Genomic DNA, 18,124 nt, shown 5'->3' with positions numbered 1-18,124 from the left:
GGAGGTGGGTGGGGGGGAATGCGCAAATGACAACAGGAAGAAGAGAATGTCTGGGATTTAAATGGGAGCAGCTATTTGGCATGTCAAATCGCGATGATGACTTTTAGGGCTTTTTGACAAATTTATATTGAGCTGTGTTAAATAAATAAAGCGTTGAAATTCCAAATCGTTTTATTGTTGCAGCATTAGTTTCTGCATTTGCGTCTGCATGTGTACATTGCCTAGCACTTGTCTTGTTTTCACCTCAACTCCTCTCCCTCCATACCCACAACAATATGTAATTCATATTCGTTGAGGAAATGCATCTAAACGCACCGTAATTTCAACATTTTAATAACACACACCATGTGATTTAATTAGACAGCCATGATATGTATAACCACTAAAGTCAGGGTTATACTTATACTCCCGTTTTTGTAAAATTCACGCATATTTAAGTTAAAAAAAAGGGGGGAGGGGGTTCTGACTTATGCACATGATCGACTTATAGACAAGGAAATACGGTAGTTTTAAAGAGCAAGAGCAAACAAATCAGTGTTATTTGCAAGTGGCTCAGCTCAGATAAATTCTTTCAACAGCAACAATTGCAATGATTCATTGCTGAAAACTTTAGTGGGTGTTCCGCAACTGTCGAGTGTATTGTGCCAAATATTTCTTCCCTGAATCAGCTGTAAAATATTTTGGATACTTGAAATTAACATTGACACATATGTTGTAATACTTAACATTTATTTTGCATTCCATTGCTGGTTTTCATACCATCGGTTTTCTGACTATTTATACGCACAGTTCTTAATCGTCCCTCTTTTTTTGACTATGTAATTGTTTCTGTTTGTGCCTCATTGTTACAAGTGCTGTCAAAATGCAAAACAGGAACAGGGCGGGGAAGGATATACAGGCGCACCACAGCTGGCTCTCCCCGAAAGTCTCCAGCACTGTTTCCTTTCTTGTCACGTAGTCCCAGAAGAGAGCCTCCAGTTGAAACATTGTGCACAGGGACAAAAACAGGTGAAAGATCTGGTGACCTTGACCTAGAAAATCACAGCGGCCGGGGAAGAAGCGCTCAGGTATGTGGCAGGAGAAGAAAACTGCGCTCAGAAGGAATGAAGCAATCTGGAGGGCGTGGAAGGGCAATGAGGGCTCCTCCAGCCAGGCTGCGGTTAAAAGCCGGTGAATCACAGGACTGATGTCCAGAACATACGCGAGGGTGGCCGGGATCAGCTGACAGATTTTACGACCCATTGGATACGGCCGCTGATATCTGGATTTGGCGAAACAGCTGCTAGCGCAGGAAAGCCACCCCAAGAAGGCAGCTCCGGGCAGGTACAAAAAGCTGAAGCAGCTGTCTCTCCAAGCTGGCTCAGACACATAAAAATAATGTCCAAGGGAACATCCATATTGATAAACAGCCACACCCACATAGTCCAAGAAGAAGAAAAAATAATGTGCATGCTCAGAGTAGGACTGAAAAAGATGAGCTGCTGCGCTGAAGAACAAATACGTGAGTGAAGACACAAAGAAGAGGCATAAAGGTAGAGAGGCTGCCGTAAAGGTGTAACCCATGGCGACTATTTTATCCCAACCGCGACAAAGGAGCACAAGGGCCGCGAGCAAGTGAGTCCACACATTGAGGGATTCGTTGTGTCTCTGGAAGAGGCTGAAAAGGTAACAGTGCCACTTCTGATGGACGGGACGATATCCCGACAAGATGTAAGGTTCCCGAAACAAGCCGGGGACTTGACTGGAAACGACGGTGGGGCTGGGCAGAAGTAGGGAAGAAGAAAATAAGCCCGAAAGTCGGGGGAGACGCCCGATGTGCTTTGCGTTTGGGATGAAGGTGCCGAGTCGCTGTAGAAAGTCTCCTGACATCGCTAGGTCTTGCACATGGAAGACACTGTCCCAGAAAATGTGGATGACACTGGAAGGAAAATAATACACGTCAATTGTGAATGAACGGTGATAATTTCCATATGTCCCATTTTCCGTTGCAGGATACCAAATCAAATCAGCCATTTTAACTGCTTATTAGTTATGGGACAAGATTTTATACTATGAGATCCAGTGAGGTTAAAAGATACAAGTAACATTTTTTTTTTGTCCTTGCAAGAGCACATGATCTATTTTCTTTTGGGCTGTTTTGGGCTCTATTGGACCAGAAGTGCAAAGGAGTACACAGGACAATGTCATGCCTGTTAATACTCTGCGTGACAGTAAAACACGCTGCCAATGTGGGGAGAAGTCCAACTTCAAAATAATGACAACCTTGAGCAAAATTATCACAGTATTGAAAATACACCTCCAAAACATATAATTTTAAAGTAGATAGTAGTAGTAGTAGTCGCCATTTTTATTTGTTGCTAAATATTAATTTTCCTACATTATAAATGTTGTATTTTTGAACAAAATAAATAATACATTTAAATATAATGCATTTCTTACAATAACAAACATTTACCATGCTAAATGAAAATAGATGTTAATAAAATCTAAATAAACCCTGACTAAGCAATACAGGTTTTGCTCACCCAAAAATGTTTGCGATTCTTTTTTCTGATGAGGGTTTGAGATGAGATCATAAAACGCGAATCTGTGTTTGTTATGTGTTGCATCGTACGGCGTTTGGAAAGCCTATTTTTGTGCCGAGTAACGTTCGAGACCGCAACTGAAACACCACTAGACGGTTAGTGGTGACCGACGTTCATGTTCAAATCACCAGGCGGTATTTGGAATGTGTTTTTTTACACAGCAATGCCGTCTCTGATGCGGATTAGTATTGTATGATCTCATCCGCTTGCCATTTCGCTTGCTCGCTTACTACTAACCCGTAGCTCACTTGCCATTGCTCGTTTTTGAAAGCTGAAACCTTCCCAGACAGCCAACTTTGTTTGTTGGGAGGGATGTGATTTATTTATTTATTTTTATTTTTTTTTGCTGTGAACAGGGTGGATGGCTTGCGTCCTACCTTGTACGATATCACATGAAATTATGATATTATGTTTGGCACTCTACCCGCTAGCTGCAGTGGCTTGCCTAGTGGTACTAAAGCTGAAAAACAATAAAAGGACGATATGATTGGCGACTGCAGCAGAGGAGGACTTATGTGTGATACACAGTGAAGGAAACACTTGAAGGAACTACAGGGGGTACTTGAAATTTTAAGTAAGACAAACAAACTTGATGCCTTTAAAAAAATATTATTGAATTAATGAAATGTTTCAGGAACATATAAGTTCATAAAATAAATTTGGTCAGTAGGTCATTCAGTTTCACGATTTTAAAAAGACAGATTTCCCCCATACTAGAATGGTTCGACCCAACTTGTCACGTGCCTCCTCTCGTTACCTGTCAAGTTAATGATTTATTTTTGTGAACAGATTTCTACTATGGTCACAAAAGAGGACGCTTTAAGAAATATTTTTCTGTGGACAAATAGTAATTTAGAATTATGTCCTTTTGAAAACAGGTCTGATACTTTATGTTGATTATTTTTTGTGGAGAAATATTTCTTAATAATTAAAATAATGATTTATTTTTAGAACAGATATCTAACGGCTTCTCAAAACACAGATTAAAAATGAAAAAGTACATAAACAAAATGCCCCACTTATCCCCCACTTATTTCAATAAAAAATCTATTCTTTCTTTTCTCAGAAAGACTTCAATGCTTGTACAGTTTGGCTGTGTGTTTCAGTTCCAACGGTGTTTTAATTAGCTTTAAAAAAGGCAGAGAATGACTGCTCTATAGAAGAATCGGACACATGGATTGTCAAAGCCAAACAGCCAAGCTTGCTTGCCCTGCATAGCGCTGCCTCCCACGCTGAGCATCCAATCACAGAGCGTGTACACGTGAGGCTTTCTAGCAGGCCTTACTGTTGCCACCTTGTGATCTGATTGGCTATTGCAATTGTTTTTAAGTCTATGTACCCGCTCACTCACAGTGCACAGTCACCTGCAACTGTTGATTGTGAAGGCCTCGGACAGATTTCATACAGCCTGGCGACACAAGTTACCGGTAATTGAATTCTGATTGGATAAAAACTCTAACATAAAACTACAATACTGCAAGGACCGTAACCAAATGGATATAATATGACATGAAGAGACCTGAATATGAAGTATAATTTAATTTATCTATCTCTCTCTCTCTCTCTCGCAGGAAAAAAAAGGATGCGGAATAATAGAAAAGGGGAAGTTGTTGCTCTTTTCAGTTTGTGCAATTAGATGTGGCAACAGCAAGTCACTCGTAGATTTGTTCAGAGTAAACATTTTACGAGTTTGACTAATGCAACGGTCATGAAGAAAATGTTCTATTTTATATTTTACATTGTGTGACATCCTGACAATGTTAAAAATGCAACTTCTCTTAAGTGAATGTAAACTGTCGATGGAGGCAGGCACCAAATAAAATCTCACCTCGGGTGCCACATTGGCTAGGCTAGGGTATAGAAAACATACAGGCTGATATAGGAAACATATTTCATCCAAAGATTTTCTGTTTGTTGTCATGCCTCCTTCAGATCATGTGGTCAGTGTTGGTTTTTGACGTTTTCAGCGGCACCACTACAAAGTGAAAAACCTGACACAAGGCGGGTACAATTGTGCAGCAAAAGTATAAGGATAAGAGTTATTTACAAAATGGTTGAATGAAAGTAATTCCACATTCCTAAGATTGAACAACCAGAGTTGCTTTTACTTAAGCCTGAAACAATATTAACTAAGATCATTTTTTCGTTTCACAAAGAACTTATTCATAAGAATAAAAAAGCAAAAGAAAACTGGCCAGCTAGTCTGTAGCACGTGCCATTCCAAAACCCAGATAAACTCAAACATTTTTCCTCCTACAACAATAAACGTCTAACGGAGAAACACTCAAAAGTTTGCAGAGTCATTCCCTCAGAAATGTAGAGTACGTAACTGATATGCAGATAAACATGTGAGCATCACGCTCATGCACACAATGTAATCTATACTGTTGTGAATAAAGTAAATATGCGACTGTGAAATAGTGAGAAGGGACCCACATCCTCTATTCTACAATGGTTAGCTATACATGCACACATTTAAACTTTCTATAATTCAATACATTCAGTTGGTTAGTAACAAAGGTTAAATGACTGAACAACAACGAAACGTGAAGTAAAAAGGATGCTATTCAAACCAAATAGCAACGTCTTGAATTTAAATCAAGCAAACAAATGAGCTGAGCGCACCTGTTTGTGTGGATGAAGCTCGTTGTCCTACACGAGCACGTCTGCAGAAAAGATGCACCACAATAATAAACGCCACTTGCTCGCCTCCCGCTGAACTTCCACAGCCTGGGAGCATGACGACACGCTTCAGGAGAGTTTTTATTCGTGAAGCACGACAAGGAAAAGGAATAACAACACAGATGGCCTGGGAGTTTGTGTGTGGGCGTTTTGTGGTCAGAAACGCCCCGAAGCAAAACTATATTCTCGCGAATCTCGTCAAATCATTTTTAATGAATATCGACAAATTATACTCTTCTGTACAATAGACATGAAAAAAAATGTTATTTTTGCGGAAAATCCTTATTCTGATTATTTTTTCCAGGGATAGTCACCATTTGCTAATCTGGTTAAGTTTTCAGTCGAACAGTACTATATTTGTACATCTGAAATATTTGCGAGAGTTTGAATTTGCTGAAGAGTCAAAATATTATACACAGGTCAACCTACCTGTGTACATTAATATCTTCGCAAACTAGTGTTTTGAAATCGACGTTGTGGTGGCGTGTGGGAGTTCCAACATGAATACAGAGCAAGCAACGTCATTTCTCCAACGTCATATTCTGAAAGAAACAATAAAATGTCGGTCGCCATCTCCTGGACAAACAATAAAATTGTCGAATGTTCTTGTGGTTTTCTCTTCCTGAACTTCTTCGTGTCATATTTTCGCGGGAGATCTTCGAGGGGCTATATCACGTGAACGTATAAAGGACTGTCATTGGACAATTGCGACGGTCTTGCGTAGGATACGGAAACATATTGACCAATCACATGTCACGTTCTGCCTACGTCAGGACGCCGTGGCGCGAAAAGTCTCCATTGTGGGAATACGGAGGCTACCCATTCGTCTTGGATTTGCATCACTTATTCGTTAAATCCTTTCCTTTTACACAAACTTTTGCATTATGGCTACCGATGTTGTAGATGACCGCTTGATGAGGGAGGCGCAGAGGGATTATGTGGATTTCCTGGATGATGATGTAAGTTATATTATATTATGAAGTTATTGCGTGCCAAATGAAAACATGCGGCGTCGACGCGAAGAAATTACCGTATCTCTCTTACTACATCACACATAATATACACTCATTTGTCTAAAACGCTTAACGTATAATTTGAGCTTTGTCACGCCACCGATTTAAGAATGTTCTTATATTTTCCCGTCGTAGTTGCCTTTTCATTTCAGAACTTGTGACGACCTGCAAATATCAATATTCTTTGTATTTCAGAATGACCAGGGTATTTACCAGAGCAAAGTCCGGGACATGATCAGCGAGAACAAGTCTCGTCTCATCGTCAACATTAACGACCTAAGGAGACGCAACGAATCACGGGCTGCAAAGTGAGCAAATTCAAACACGACGAATATGCAGGAGTAAATTCACAAACGTCGTTGTCGTCTTTGGCAGTGGTTTTCAAAGTGAGATCCACGACCCCCCGGGGTCTGCGGCCTGAATGCAGGGGGTTCCTTGGAATAATTTGGTTTGAAAAAAAAAATACACACATCATGTGTGTTATTTTATGTTATTTTTGTATTAAATTGTGAAAGTATTCATTACTCCTCATGAAGCAATCAATTCAACCAGTTTAACTCATTCAATGTCAGGGATGTATTTACTTTTTTTTTTTTTTTTTTTTTAAGAGTCCAGACATTCAATACCAATTACTCAAGTATCGTTTTAATGGGGATGCATAAAACACATTGTAAATGTAAAATGTAAAAATATTTTTTGGTCTCTCCTTTGACTCTGTGTAGGTGTGATAGAAGCGTCCCAGTACTTTTGCTCTGACTTTTTTTGAAGCACCAATTGGATCTTTCTCAGTGTTAGATGCTTCCTCCCAGGTTGATGAACAATGCTTTCGAAGAGCTGATGGCCTTCCAGCTGGCCCTGAAGGACGTGGTGGCCTTAGTGGATGGCACCTACGCCAAACAGTACGAGGAGTTCAACATCGGCCTGGAGGGAAGCTTCGGCTCAAAGCATGTCACGCCCAGGACGCTCACATCGAGGCTGTTGGGCAGTATGGTCTGTGTGGAGGGTATCATCACCAAGTGTGAGTTTCGTTGCGCTATCTGTCAAGTCTACCTTCAAATTGTTTTATAATATAATACTGCTTCGATGTGCCTTAGGTTCTCTTGTTCGCCCCAAAGTGGTGCGCAGCGTCCACTACTGCCCTGCCACCAACAAGACCATGGAGAGGAAGTACACAGATTTGACCTCCTTGGATGCTTTCCCTTCTAATGCCATCTACCCCACTAAGGTACCTAAACACATGCTAGCTTTTGTATTCTTCTTTAGAGTTGCAAACATTCTACTGCAAATTCTCTTGAATATTCAGATTAAAATGAAATACTGGTTATGTATTTTTTTATTGGTTAAAGGACAATTACAAAGACAGTATTAATACACTGTAATATCTCGTTTTTCATGCTTAATGGGGACCGGAACCCCCTAGCGATAAGAAACCGCAAAGTAGCATCAGCCCCCAATCCCGACGGAATTTTCATGAATGTGTATGTGGGTACTTGAATTTTTTAATTTTTACGATGCATATTTAAGACAGATATTACTGCAATACACATATTTACTTAAATCTTAAGTTATTAAACCTAATACAATAACTGTACTGTTATCTCTTCCCATCCCTTTGTTCTCACGGAGAGCCGCGGTTATATTAGTGATGCCCAGAAGTCTAATTAGAGTGAAGACGATAGCTGCTCAAGGCATTTTTTTTTTTTTTTTTAAATCAAGGCATGCAGACACGTTTCATCACTACTCTTCTCTCTGCGGGACACATTAATCATATAATTTCCCTCTTGGGTGCTTCCTAACAGGATGAGGAAAACAACCCTCTAGAAACAGAGTTCGGTTTGTCCGTCTATAAGGACCACCAGACCATCACAGTGCAAGAGATGCCCGAGAAAGCCCCTGCGGGTCAGCTGCCACGCTCTGTGGACATAATTCTGGACAATGACCTCGTGGACATGGTCAAACCAGGAGATAGAGTGCAGGTCATCGGAACCTACCGCTGCCTGCCTGGAAAAAAGGGAGGCTTCACATCTGGAACATTCAGGTGAAACTTACTTGAAAAGCCTATTATGTGGACTGGTTTCTTATTGGGATACGTTTTCTTGAGCAAATACGGAGTAAGGTCGGTGTCAAAATGACATGCGTGTTTAACAATTCATATTACTACGACTCTAAATTGTGTTGAGTTGATGAAATTTGCGAGTGCAAAGTATTTTGAATACAGCTCTCGTTTGCACGCCGTGAGTCACCACTTCACGTCTGCTTGAATCTCTCCTTTGGATTTGTGCATCAGATCCTTTGGATTTGAGTTGAAGATGCAAATTGAGATGCTGTCATGCCAAGCTAGCAGGCAAAGTCAGTCGAAATAACAAAAACAGTCGTAGAGCAATAATAGCAGTATTAATGAACCACTAATAAATGAATAGACATACATTCTGAGCATATTATGGAGTAGATTGAGTGGAACAAACTCTGGATCTTACTCCATAGGCAAAGACATTTGTTCACTATTAATTTAATATTTTCTATTCTTAATATTTTTCTTTGCTTCACAGGACCATCATGATTGCCTGTCATATCAAACAGATGAGCAAGGAAGCATCCCTATCCTTTAATGCCGATGACATCAGCAAAATTAGAAACTTTTGTCGTAGTCGCTCTGTTGTAAGTTCACATTTTACTCATTTAGTTTCATAAAGTGGTGAAGATTTATCAACAAGCACTATATCTAATGTCGTTTATGTTTATTAACATGCCGGTCTTTCTGCTTTCATCTAGAATGTTTTCGACCAGCTGGCTCGCTCGCTGGCACCGAGCATCCATGGCCATGATTACATCAAGAAGGCAATTCTCTGCATGTTGCTCGGAGGTGTGGAGAAGGTGTTGGAGAACGGCTCGCGAATCAGAGGAGACATCAACGTCCTGCTCATTGGTACGAGAATTAGCCTTGTTTAAGTAGGAGTACACGCATATTGATTTGCAATATCTTATCACAATATCTTTATCACATTGCAATTTGAAATAGTTTTTTTTTTTTTGAAAGGATGTTTTAAAATGCTAACTTGTATTTGTCACGTGACATATTACATAAGGTCAGAGTAAATATTACATTGGTACTTCTCACTGATGAATTTTGTTACGTGAATCTTACATAGGTAAAGCCGCTTTTTAAGTTATAAAAAAGGCATCAAAAACTGTAACAAATACATATTAGAATTACATTAATGCATAACAATAATATCATGTAAAGAATAATAAACATTCCTAAACCCTTCAGATTAATCACATTAATTGTAGCAGTTGACAATATGAATGCAGTTCACTTGTTTGCCTTGAGATGGTGCTGGTGTGCTGTGGTTAGTGCAAATAGAGACATCTTTTTAGGACATTTAATTTGGAAGTGTTTATTTTACATTTCCAGCAATCGTTTATAAGTTCACAGGAGCAATAATATTTATTTTTTGAATTCTTTTGTTTACTTAAGATTAGTTTGGATCATGCAAAGTGCTTCCTGTGTGATGTCTTTGCTAAAGTGCTCACAACGCGCTAAAAACGTGAACGTCAGACGCAACAGCCCAAAGTGCTTTGTTCCAAATGTGTTTTTGTGTATATATGTACAATGTCAGCCGTAACTAATGTCAATTTTATGTTTTATTGTTTATTCTTTTTTATTGTTTTATTATTAGCTCTATGTTGTTAATTATTGGTGGGAAGTGTGGGTGAAATGAGTAAAGATGATAGGTGGAAAACCATAGTAAACATCAATGCAAGCAAGCAAACCGGCATATTAATAAATGATAAAATTGCATCACAAATTAACAAATACGATTGACATCATGGATTGTGATGACATTAAATTACAGTCATGTTGGCACGAGCGCTAGTGTCTAGTGTCTCATATGCTAACAATGTCGCCCTTCATGTACCTTGAACTTGCTCTCGTGAATAGAGACAATATTTTTCCGCCAAGGCATTTTGTAAGATAAATTTTTTCGTAACAAGGCATTTGTAAGTAGAGGTACCAATGTTCTTGATTACAACCTTCACTATCGCTGTTGTGGGTGGACGTGAAACATTTGTGTGGTTTTCCCACGTCCTTATTTTCAGTCACTTATATGGGGCAGTACAGCTTTTGTAATGCTAGAGAAATTTAAAAAAGATTTTAAAGTGAAATAAAATAAAGAAAATTAAGAATTTTTCTATTCCAGACTTACTGATTTTGTCAATTGTCGTTGAATTCAGTTTTAGTTTCCAATATTTTACACAGTATTGTTTACTACAATAACATTAGTATGTGCCACACTATAGTAGTGTAATCCTCTTAATTTGAAGAAGTTTACAAAGGACTCCCAAGATTTTATTTGCAAGAATATGTTGTGCAGTCTCTGGTCCCAGGCTAAACATGGTTTTCAAATTGCCTTAACTCTTTCAGTACCATGGATGAGAATTTTCATCATGTCAAACACTTTTTTTTTTTTTTTTAATGAATGAATGGATAGATGACACTCATGGCCAGTGCTCCTCCTAATTATATTCCAATTGATCACTGTTGTATTTCCATATGCAAACTGTTATTTTGCCATCAAAAACACGTTTTTGTTCATGTTTTATGAAAGGGACGGACTGTTGAGATTGTTCGGATGTTACTAAAAAAAAAAAAAAAAAGTGTCAAAGTGTGTATGTGGGAGGATTTTTCTCCTTTTGTCCTAAATAGCTAAGTGTCACTCAAATGACCTACCTCCAAATAGTGATTACTAAAGAGTGGAATAAGGTAGAATCTTATTTTTCTTTTTCTAGGTAAAGAATGGAATCCAGTCATATGGTATCACCAATGTCTACAATCCAATATTCTGTCTGCCTTGAAAGATGCGTCAAAATGCTCGAAATTGGCTGGGACTTTAGGGGTTGCCTCTTCAGATAATGCTAGGCACTGAAAGAGTTTATGCTGTGCTCATGGAATGAGAACTAAGTAATCCATTTGGGTCAGGGCACTTTGATGTTAAGTCAGTTGACAGCAAGCTATAGTGCTGGATTAAATGTCAACCCTATGAGATGGTTCAAAGTAGGCACATTAATCTTGCTTATTATTCCACCATAACATTATAAGAGATTACTAGTGCTGGGTATTTTGTTTTAAAAGTGTGTTGTGTTATATCGCAATACGCATTGCGATATATTGGGCAATATTTAGACTTGTCAGGGCATATCGAAAATATGAATATGTAAAAATGTAAATAGCTCCCCTGTATGTAAAAGTAATGTATTGATGTGCATTTTAGGTGATCCTTCGGTTGCAAAGTCTCAGCTTCTGCGTTATGTTCTCCACATCGCGCCCAGAGCCATCCCCACCACTGGACGGGGCTCATCCGGGGTGGGCTTGACCGCCGCCGTCACCACTGACCAGGAAACCGGTAAGAAATTGTGCATAAGCTAATGTCCTTCCTGACCAATCTGATTGATTAATCTTTGCGTCCCCCCCCAAAGGGGAACGTCGCCTAGAGGCTGGAGCCATGGTGCTGGCTGACCGCGGCGTGGTCTGCATCGACGAGTTCGACAAGATGTCCGACATGGACCGCACTGCTATCCACGAGGTTATGGAGCAGGGTCGAGTCACCATCGCCAAAGCTGGCATCCACGCCCGCCTGAATGCTCGTTGCTCTGTTCTGGCGGCCGCTAACCCAGTCTACGGCAGGGTAAGGTTACAGCAACAACCTCGAGTCGGCACCTGAACACAACGTGCTCAATCTGCGCCTCTTTTGTCCTCATAGTATGACCAGTACAAAACCCCCATGGAGAACATCGGACTGCAGGATTCTTTGCTGTCACGTTTCGATCTCCTTTTCATCGTGCTGGATCAGATGGACCCGGAGCAAGACCGCGAGATCTCGGACCACGTCCTCAGGATGCACCGCTACCGTGACCCCCGTGAGCAAGAGGGTGCAGGTAATGCGGCTGGACCACATCCTCGAAGTAAACGTTTTGGTTTGAAACTTCGCTTATTTTGTTACTATGCTGATTTTTTTTTTTTTTTTTTTTTTTTTTTTTTTTTTTTAGCAATGGCTCTGGGCGGCTCAGTAGACGTCCTGGCCACGGATGACCCCGATATTGTGGCGCAGGAGCACGAAGAGCTGCAGGTCTACGAGAAACACAACAACCTCCTTCATGGAACCAAAAAGAAAAGGTGGAGTCATTTTGGGGGCTTTGAGCTGTTGCTTTTATTTATTTATTTTGCAAGTCAGATTTTAGGCTACAAGTGAGCTTCAAATACACCACTACTTTGGTCAAGTGTAAAACATGGTCTTGTGATTTTGATTATTATTGAATTAGTGGAAAACAAATTAAGCAGCAAAATCCATGGGGTTGGCCATTTTGCTGCTTTCTGGCTTTCAACTGAAAATTAAATCGCAGTTGCTCAGTCGCGTTTGGGCATGTTTCACGGTCCGAGATCTCGCAGTCTTTCTGCGGGGCCATCTGATCCAGCACGATGAAAAGGAGATCGCAACGTGATAAGCTGAGACGTGATTGGTCATTACCTGATGTCATTTTCAGTCGATAGCAAGTGGCAAAATGGCCACCTTTCTGACATACATATAAACTGGATTTTGTTGCCTTATTCAAATACTCACAAACACAGTATTAACCCCTTGCTGGGCACAGCGGCCACTTTTGGACAAGAGTCTAAACAGGCGAAACGGCCGAAAGCGTCTGTAACAGCTATTGCTTAAATTCTAACGTACCCCTAAATTTCTCAAAAATCCTGAAAATTCTTGCCTGCTTAGGACTTCAAAATAGAAACGGACTACTCATGGACTACATTACAGTTATTGTTACTTTGGCCTTGCCCAAATGTACTGTCATTACATTCTGAAATCTTCTCTTAATATTCTGTTAATTTTATGCAATTTGAAAACATGCAACAAAAGAATCATTTTTGTAAATGGGCATTTTCAGTCCATTTCATTGGAGAAAATTGATCAAAAGAATTTGAGTCAATTCAGTCAACGTTTTAGCCATTTTAGCCATTTTCAAATGTTGAACATTCACATTTTTTTGGTCATGTCCTTGGCTGGGTTTCAATGAAATTTTGAATGGTTCAGAGAGAAGATAGTGAGCAAGGAGTTCATGAGGAAGTACATCCACATCGCCAAAGGGCTGATGCCGGTGCTGACGGAGGAAGCGGCCAATCACATCGCAGAAGAATACTCGAGGCTGAGGAGCCAGGAGCAAATGGCCGCTGATATTGCTAGGGTGAGCAGTAGGACTGGGGAAAAACAAAAAAATTGAATTCATATCAGCATCATAATGTGTGTCATTTTCAAATTGCAAAGGCTGCAATATTGGGGGGGGGGGGGTCCTGCTACAGTATGCACATTTTTGTTTTTCTAACATGGCGTTCACTTAGTTAGCATATGCATTGTTTTCTTTTAACCCATTCATTCCCATTGAGACAATGCATTCGTTCTCTTTTGAAAAAAAAAATAGCGGTGTGTGTATAGGAATGGTAGCAATAAGATGAAATGGCATCCCAGTCATTCATTACAAACCTAGCTACGGATTCTAGTGGCTACTAGCAACTTTTTCATCAACAACAAGTCAGTGCTGGGCTCACTGTCAACAAAGTAGCTTGTGTTGTCAATTAACCATAAATATATTGATAATATGTACTATATATGTGTGTTACAATAGATTACACTGATAACTATGTATTGTAGGCATTTGGTGGTCATTTGAACTTCTCTTGCATGTTTATAATTATTATTATGATTTAAAAATACTGATGGGATTAAAAAAAAAATCCAATGGCCTGCAGCCTAATCTATGGAAGTGGGAATTTTTAATCTATTTTTCAAAGTACCCTGGACTTATAAACAAGTACTATATGCCATAAGTTTTAGTTTTATGGGGGAAAAAATTGATTTAAAAAAAAAGGTTGTGAAAAATGGTTCAAGCAATAAGCAATTTACTTTTGTTTTAGTGAAAGGCTAACCTACAAGACCAAAATCATCTATTTACAATGATTTTATGATAAGAGATTCATGCATTACTTTTTGCCGGGGGGGATATATAGGAAAAAGACAAAATGATCTCATAATAATCCATAAAATAATCTCAAAATTGAGGAAATAAAACAAACAAACTTTAATTAGGTCATTTTTCCAAAGTTGTTAAGCCCTTTCAGGGATTTGTACACAGAATGAAATGTCCCTTCTCCATCTCAGACATCGCCAGTGACTGCCCGAACCCTCGAGACTCTAATCCGTCTGTCCACGGCTCACGCTAAGGCCCGCATGAGCAAAGTCATAGAAATGGAGGACTCGGAGGTTGCGGTTGAGCTGGTCCAGTTTGCCTACTTCAAGAAGGTATGTTCTGATCAAGCGGACGCGGAAGCAAATTTGAATGTTCAAGCATCGGGTCATGAATGTGTCCGTTCGTGCAGGTTCTGGAGAAAGAAAAGAAACGTTCCAGAAAGGAACCAGCCTTCGACTCAGAGGATGAGGAAGAGGAGGCATCTACTCAACCAGCACAGAGATCTCTGCGAAAGAGGTCCATATCAACACAAATATTTTAGCACACAAATTAGACAATTTTGCAGCCCCTTACAAGAACCTGTGTGTTTCGAAGGGCGCGCCGTGGGTCTCAGGGCAGCGAGCCCTACAGTCCATATGACTTCAGTGAAGAGCAGGATGTTCCTGAGAGTAAGTTTTATATTACTGTACATTTACCCCAAATATACAGTATTTTCATAGGGTATTTCATAAACATGTTGAGTGTTGCCACAGTTACCTTGAAAAAGTAACTTACCGGATTTCTCCAAGTGCAAGTTGGTCTTGCTCCATCCTTCTTTTTTTTTTTTTTTAAACCTTACTTTGGGTCAATTTACACGCAATCACAAACTAAGGACAATTTAGTATGTCTAATACACCTGCCATGCATGTGTTTGGGCGCGGGGAAAATATGCAAGCTCTATACAGGGAGGCCAGAGCGAGGTGGAATTGAACTGTGGTCCCATAACTGTGAAGCGAATGTGCTAACCACTCATCCACCGGGTCACCACTGTCACCTACTGGATCCTGAGTTTTCATTTATAACACAATATCTCAAATTTTTAGCATGTTACTTAAAAGGACTCTGTATAACATTTAGAGCATTTTTTTAATTAAAAATGAATACATTAAATTATTATATATTTCAAAAACTTGCAAACAAATGTGTTCTTAACGACCAGTAGTATGTTTTAAAAATAGTTGTAGGTCTAGTTACCGCTAAATCATATTATATAGGGGTGGCACTTCTCCGTAGGCTGCCATATTTGTTTTAGCTGCGGACAATGGTAAATGCAGCACCTCCTGCTGTCCTTAGGGAGAAACGGTCTAAATATTGCAGTTTCCCTTTAAGAATTTCACAATTACCAGGGATGGAACTAGAGCTCGTACGCGATCTCGTGACACTAAAAGGCCACACGATGTCTTGAGATGTGGTGGTGTGACCTTTTGTACCATAAGTGCGGTTATAAGTTGACCCCCTTTAACATGGGGGTTGAAACTCAGGGAAAAAAAAAAAAAAAATCTGATCACTTGTTCTAAAAAGTATCATAGTTTCTAGGGAAGTCGCAAGTATCCATTTACATTTTGTTCAGAGACCTGAGTTAAAATCCAGCTGACTTCGGTCTTCCTAGTGGAGTTTGCATGCTCTCCCCGAGCCCACATAGGTTCTCTCCGGGCACTCTGGCTTCCTCACACCCTCCAAAAACATGCATGGCTGGTGTAATCAACATACTAAATTGTCCTTAGGTGTGATTAGGTGTGTGAATGGTTCAAGAAAATGGATGGATGGATTTACATATTGAAGTCAAATTAACACATTTGACAGTGTATAACCAGAGCAATTACTATAGAGTCTATTGGCTTTACTTGGATTGATTACTTTCATTTTATCGACCCCGACAACAAGTTCTTCCTCAAAAGTCTGACAGTACATTTTGCTCTTCAGTTCAGTCTACCTCTGTGAAAAAAGCAAAGACCAAGCAGGTAGAAGAGGAACAAATGGATACTTCCTCACTGGCCGATAGTGCTGAGCTTTCTACAGAAAGGTGAGTGCCTCATGTCAAAAAAACTAACAATGAACTGCGAAAGGATGGAATATTTACTTTAAGTTTTCGCCCACAAGGCTGAAGGAATTCAAGTCCTCCTTGTTCGCCGTGTTCCAGTCAACTCACGCTCAGTCAATCAGCATGCAGTTGCTAATGGACGGCATCAACAAAGAGTGTCAGGTGCGCTTCACCGAGACGGAGATCCGTGCCGCTTTGACTCGCATGCAGGATGACAACCAGGTCATGGTGGCCGATGACATCATCTTTCTCATCTGAGAGTCGGCAAAAAAACAATCTGAACGATCCTGTTCCGCGGACTTCAAAAGAGCAAGCATTTTGGCGTTTCCCCCTGCTTTGTTACGGTGTTTTTGCATTTGAGGGCATATGTTAAACAATTTGCTTAATAATGGTTACGTTTAGCATAAATTATCATATGTTGTCTTCAGTCAAAAATCTTTTTTCCCACCCCTTCAAGTTCTGTAAATAGAATGGAAAAAAACTGAAAAAATTAATCACAAAACTTGTTAAAGGAATAAAATACTTTTGTTCACAATTTTCTTTTTTTTTCTTTTCAATATTCGATGAAATGCCATTCCAATATTGAACACACACTTTTATGTACAGTAGAGAACAACCAATCACACCTAGGGACAATTTAGTGCGTCCAAAACATCTGCCATGCAGGTTTTTGGAGTGTCGAGCCGGAGTGCTCATTTAAATATTAATTTAAATATATCCAAACAATCAAAATCAAGCAGAAAATAATAAAAGTAATCTATTTAAAATCTTTATTATTATTTTTAAAGATGTCTAATACTTGTATTATTGTTCCATTTTGAATTGATTATTTTTTTCATGCAAGGTCCGGACACAGTGCTGTATAAACAAATGATTGTGTACAGTAACATGTCAAACATTACTTTGAAGAATGAAGGTCATAACAAATCATTTTATGGACTCAGTGACCAGCTGCATTTGTAAAAAAAAAAAAAAAAGGCAAAATAAAAGCAAGGACGAGGTGTTCTGTGCCGTTGGGACCATTGTAAAACACTATCCAAGAAAAATGTTCATAAAGGTCACACACTTTTACTGGAAAAGAAAACTTTCACATTATGGGAAAGTCTATTTAGCTCAAGAGAATAAAAATAATCACATAATATTAATGGGACTTGGAGCTTTTTTCTGAGGCAATTTTAAGAAATTGGGCAAGTTTCTATGAGCTACAACAGAGATCCAGGGCCATTTGTGGTCTTCACATTTTTTCACTTGGCTCAATCTTTCTCCAACAGTGGGGCAGCTCCCCTCCTGGGGGTCATGATCCCAAAGGCTTTGTTTTTTCCATGTCAAAGGTAATTGCAATAAAAAATACAATGTATTTCAGGAAATGCCACGTCTGCCTCACAGTTCAAGAGACCCCGAGTTTGCATGTTCTCCCAGAGCCCGCGTGGGTTCTCTCTGGTCACTATGGCTTCCTCCCAACATTCCAAAAACATGCGTGGTAGATGTATTGGACATACTAAACTGTCCTTCAGTGTGATTGGGTGCATGAACGGTTGTTCGTCTGTGTGTCCTGCGATTGGCTGGCAACCAGTTCAGGGTGTTACCCGCCTTCTGCCCGAAGCCAGCTGGGATAGGCACCAGCAAGCCTGCGACCCTTGTGAGGATAAACAGCTCTAGAAAAAGGATGGATGGATGTATTTCAGGCACTTCATGCACTTTTTTCAGTTTTAGAATAACTTGTATAAAGGCTGTAAAAAAGT

The 18,124-nt window shown here is 39.7% G+C and overlaps 2 protein-coding genes across 3 annotated transcripts; one reads left to right on the top strand and one right to left on the bottom strand.

Moving 5' to 3' along the window:
- Positions 1-712: 712 nt before the first annotated feature.
- paqr8 (progestin and adipoQ receptor family member VIII) lies at positions 713-5,798 on the bottom strand. 2 transcript variants are annotated; one of them, XM_088403461.1, is made up of 2 exons: positions 5,697-5,798; positions 713-1,918 (listed from the first exon to the last, which is right to left on the bottom strand). In XM_088403461.1, the coding sequence occupies exon 2, from the start codon at positions 1,867-1,869 to the stop codon at positions 793-795; it is 1,077 nt and encodes a 358-aa protein (XP_088259587.1). In that variant the 5' UTR covers positions 1,870-1,918; positions 5,697-5,798; the 3' UTR covers positions 713-792. The 2 variants fall into 2 exon arrangements, with proteins under 2 accessions (XP_088259587.1, XP_088259586.1); XM_088403460.1 differs by lacking the exon at positions 5,697-5,798 and adding an exon at positions 5,211-5,351.
- Positions 5,799-6,058: 260 nt separating this feature from the next.
- mcm3 (minichromosome maintenance complex component 3) lies at positions 6,059-17,356 on the top strand. The gene is made up of 17 exons (XM_088403351.1): positions 6,059-6,226; positions 6,476-6,588; positions 7,090-7,298; positions 7,375-7,505; positions 8,080-8,318; positions 8,830-8,938; positions 9,053-9,206; positions 11,554-11,685; positions 11,759-11,967; positions 12,043-12,217; positions 12,329-12,455; positions 13,372-13,522; positions 14,494-14,634; positions 14,712-14,818; positions 14,897-14,970; positions 16,265-16,364; positions 16,442-17,356. Exons 1-17 carry the CDS (start codon positions 6,152-6,154, stop codon positions 16,638-16,640), a joined length of 2,445 nt encoding a protein of 814 aa, XP_088259477.1. The 5' UTR covers positions 6,059-6,151; the 3' UTR covers positions 16,641-17,356.
- Positions 17,357-18,124: the final 768 nt, after the last annotated feature.

Source organism: Hippichthys cyanospilos, chromosome 20, assembly GCF_059441005.1.
Source record: "Hippichthys cyanospilos isolate Australia breed blue-spotted pipefish chromosome 20, RoL_Hcya_1.0, whole genome shotgun sequence".
Classification (NCBI taxonomy): Eukaryota; Metazoa; Chordata; class Actinopteri; order Syngnathiformes; family Syngnathidae; genus Hippichthys; species Hippichthys cyanospilos.
The sequence above is the reverse complement of the archived record's forward strand: the minus strand, read 5'-3'. Positions and strand labels throughout refer to the sequence as shown.

Coding starts and splice junctions, on each gene's coding strand:
- paqr8 (XM_088403461.1), bottom strand. CDS start 1,869: ATGTCAGGAGACTTTCTACAGCGACTCGGCACCTTCATCCCAAACGCA.
- mcm3 (XM_088403351.1), top strand. CDS start 6,152: ATGGCTACCGATGTTGTAGATGACCGCTTGATGAGGGAGGCGCAGAGG. Junction 6,227..6,475: donor TGGATTTCCTGGATGATGAT/GTAAGTTATATT, acceptor TTTGTATTTCAG/AATGACCAGGGTATTTACCA. Junction 11,686..11,758: donor CACCACTGACCAGGAAACCG/GTAAGAAATTGT, acceptor CCCCCCCCAAAG/GGGAACGTCGCCTAGAGGCT.